We start from the raw sequence: 3,935 nt of genomic DNA, 5'->3' as shown, positions 1-3,935 counted from the left end.
AAGACTCTGGGGACCTAAGAAATATACTCAGACAAGACCGACAATCTCTTATAGAGAACGAATTATATAGTTTTTGACATAAACGGCCCTTTTCAGGGCCACATAAATTGTAAACATAAAAACGGTCCTTTTCAGGACCAACGAATTTATAGAAAGTTAAATAAATTATAAAAAACGAACACGCTACTATAATCCCTTCATTTGGTGACCCCGACGTCTGAAAATAGGAGGAATTAACTCCAAACACGGCAAAGACTCTGATCAGGACGAGTTCATCGAAGTTGAAGATTCCAACGTAGAAATCAATACGAACAACATGCCGAAGGCGTCTGGCAGTGCACAAACCGCCGAGGAAGAAGACGAGAATCAAACAAGGTTAACAGTCAGGATTCCCCCCTTTTGGCCAGAGGAACCGGAGATTTGGTTCATGCAGCTTGAGGGACAATTCGCTCTCTGTAAAGTTACTGATGACAACGCAAAGTTCGCCTACGCTCTTTCACGAATTGAACCAAAACAAGCGAGGGAAATTAAAGACATCATCACACAACCTCCAACTCACTCGAAATATGTGGCATTGAAAAAGGCGTTGATTCAAAGGCTTACTGACTCTCAAAATCAGCGGATTCGTCAGTTGCTGGAACGAGAAGAACTTGGTGACCGAAAACCATCTCAGTTCTTGCGACACCTTAGCACGTTGGCAGGCACAGCTGTTTCAAAAGAACTCCTTCGCACGCTATGGCTTGGACGACTTCCTTCTCAAATGCAGGCAATTTTAGCAACGAGAAGTGAGGACAGATTAGAAGATATCGCAGAGCAAGCAGATCGAATACACGAAGTGAATAATAGTAAGGCACTCGTACTTGCAACTTCAGTACCTTCTGCTGAATCTACGCAGAATGCTTTGGAGGAGAAGATTTTAACACTCACTAAGCAGGTTGCGGCACTTTCAACGCAGATGACAAAAGTACTTCGCTCAAATCGATCAAGAAGTCAACGATCAAGAAGTCGTTTCAAACAAGAAAAATCCAATCAAAAAGAGGGTATATGCTACTACCATCGCCGATTCAAAGAAGAAGCACGAAAATGTACTCAACCCTGCTCTTTCAAAACAACAAAAAACTCGGAGGGCAGTCATTAATGGCGACAAGTGACGAAGGCCCTAAACCATGTCGCTTATTTATGATGGACCGCACTTTAAAAGTCAGATTCCTGATAGATACCGGCTCAGATGTTAGCGTCTTCCCACTCTCCATGGTACAAGAACAATTACCGGCACAGCAGTATCAGTTATTTGCAGCCAATGGTTCAGCAATAGCAACGTACGGAATGAAAACACTTCAACCAGACTTCGGATTAAGAAGGACATTTCCGTGGAGATTCATCATCGCCAATGTTGATCAACCAATTATAGGATCAGATTTCTTGTCAAAGTATCATTTGCTTCCAGATGTAAGAGAACAAAAACTACTTGATGGAAAGACAGGATTTTCAACTCCAGGAGTGGTCAATTCTAGTGGAATTTTCTCCATAAAAACAGTTTATGGTGAATCAACATTTCACAAAGTTCTGGCAGAATTTCCGAAAATAACGCAACCACCTGGAAATCACAGGGAAATCAAGCATAGTACATTACATTACATCAAGACAACATCAGGTCAGCCAGAAGCTTGTCGACCACGACGTCTCGCACCAGACAGACTTAAAGCAGCTAAAGCAGAGTTTGATTTGCTATTACAAGAAGGAGTCATTCGACCTTCAAAAAGTCCTTGGTCAGCACCGCTTCACATGGTACCTAAAAAAGAGGGAGCCTGGAGACCTTGCGGAGATTATCGTAGACTAAATACGCGGACAGTTCCAGATCGTTACCCAATTCCACATATAGAAGATTTTTCACACTCTTTGTATGGGAAGCGGATCTACACGACAATAGACTTGGTTCGAGCGTATAATCAAATACCTATGAATCCAGAAGACATTCCAAAAACAGCAATCACAACTCCATTCGGCCTCTTCGAATATTGCTTCATGCCTTTTGGGCTTCGCAACGCCGCACAAACTTTTCAACGCTTTATCAACGAGGTACTTCATGGATTAGACTTCTGCTACGCCTATATAGATGATATCATTATAGCATCAGCTTCAGTTGAGGAACATAAGGAGCACCTGAGACAATTATTCACTCGATTGGATGAATATGGTGTTCGAATCAACCCAGCAAAATGTACTTTTGGAGCGCAACAGGTTAAATTCCTTGGATACCTTGTAACCGAAGACGGAACGCAACCTTTGCCAGAAAAAGTTGAAGCCATTCAAAACTTTCCAAAACCAGATACAGTCAAGCAGTTACGACAATTCCTTGGAATGCTAAATTTCTATAGAAGATTCATTCCAGGGGCAGCCAAAGACCAAGCTCGTCTAAATGATGCTCTCAAAGGACCTAAAAATAAAGGAAAGAAGCCTGTAGACTGGACTACGGATATGGAGCAGGCTTTCTTAAACTGCAAAAATAGTTTGTCCAGAGCAACAATCTTGGCACATCCTAACACAAAGACTGAAATAACTTTAACGACAGACGCATCAGATACAGCAATTGGAGCAGTAATTCATCAGCGTGTCGAAGAAGAATGGCAACCTTTGGCGTTCCTTAGTAAAAAACTTAGTAATGCACAAATAAAGTACAGCCCATTTGACAGAGAACTTCTTGCGATCTACATAGCAGTCAAACATTTTCGACATCTTCTTGAAGGAAGAGAATTCACCATTTACACGGACCACAAACCATTGATTTATGCATTCAATCAAGATCCCTTACGAAGCTCACCAAGACAAACTCGACACCTTGAATACATTGGCCAGTTCTCATCTGACATTCGCCATGTTTCTGGAAAAGAAAATATTGTAGCTGACACATTATCAAGAATTGAAGCCATTCATGAAGCAATAAATTTTGAAGATCTTGCAAAAGATCAAGAAAGTGATCAAGAAATACAAGAGATAATTAAAGCTAACAGAGGGTTAAAGCTAACTCAAGTTCTAATCCCAGGATCAACCAGGAAACTCTATTGCGAGACCTCAACACCGATAACACGACCCTTCGTGACAAAATCATTTCGGAAGCAGGTTTTCAAGTCCCTGCATGGTTTGTCACACCCGGGAATCAAGACATCGGTTAAAATGGTAACTCAGCGATTTATATGGCCACACATTGAACAAGATTGTCGAAAATGGGCTAGGACATGCATCCAGTGTCAACAATCAAAGATTTCAAGACACAATGCAGCATCATTAGGAAACTTCATTGTTCCCTCAAAAAGATTCGAGCATATACATCTAGATATTGTTGGTCCACTTCCAATTTCAAATGGATACAAATACTGTCTCACTATTGTAGATCGGTTTACCAGATGGCCAGAAGCAATTCCGATAGAGAACATCTCAGCAGAAACAGTAGTTAAAGAGCTTTTCGCAAACTGGATTGCAAGGTTTGGAACACCAGCTAGGATAACTACAGATCAAGGCCGGCAATTTGAGTCTGAACTATTTAAAAAGTTAACTCAATTAACTGGCACAGCTCACATAAGGACGACAGCTTATCATCCTGCAGCTAACGGACTAGTAGAGCGTCTTCATCGACAACTTAAAGCAGCAATTAAGTGTCATCAAACAGAAGCGTGGACTGAAATTTTACCTATAATTTTGTTAGGAATCAGAGCTTGCTGGAAGGAGGATCTCAAAACTACACCAGCAGAGCTTGTTTATGGAGAGACTTTTCGACTACCAGGACAATTTCTTACAGAAAATAAAGAAGAAAGGCATCCTGAAGACATCGTTGGACAAATCCAACGGATAATTACACAATTTCAACCAAAAGTTAAACGACACGGTGAAAAGGCTGTATTTATTTTCAAAGATATGGCTAAAACTCCAAGAGTTTT

At 41.0% G+C, this 3,935-nt stretch overlaps 1 protein-coding gene across 1 annotated transcript; it reads left to right on the top strand.

Annotated features, from left to right (window-relative positions):
- Positions 1 to 316: 316 nt before the first annotated feature.
- Positions 317 to 1,138, top strand: LOC108757972 (uncharacterized). Its single transcript, XM_018502673.1, has one exon. It carries the CDS (start codon positions 317 to 319, stop codon positions 1,136 to 1,138), a length of 822 nt encoding a protein of 273 aa, XP_018358175.1.
- Positions 1,139 to 3,935: the final 2,797 nt, after the last annotated feature.

Source organism: Trachymyrmex cornetzi, unplaced genomic scaffold, assembly GCF_001594075.2.
Source record: "Trachymyrmex cornetzi isolate Tcor2-1 unplaced genomic scaffold, Tcor1.1 scaffold1493, whole genome shotgun sequence".
NCBI classification, from domain to species: Eukaryota; Metazoa; Arthropoda; class Insecta; order Hymenoptera; family Formicidae; genus Trachymyrmex; species Trachymyrmex cornetzi.
Note: the sequence above shows the minus strand (reverse complement) of the source record. Positions and strands in the feature narration are given on the sequence as shown.

What these genes read in the sequence shown, in the direction of transcription:
- LOC108757972 (XM_018502673.1), top strand. Translation starts at nt 317, where the DNA reads ATGCCGAAGGCGTCTGGCAGTGCACAAACCGCCGAGGAAGAAGACGAG.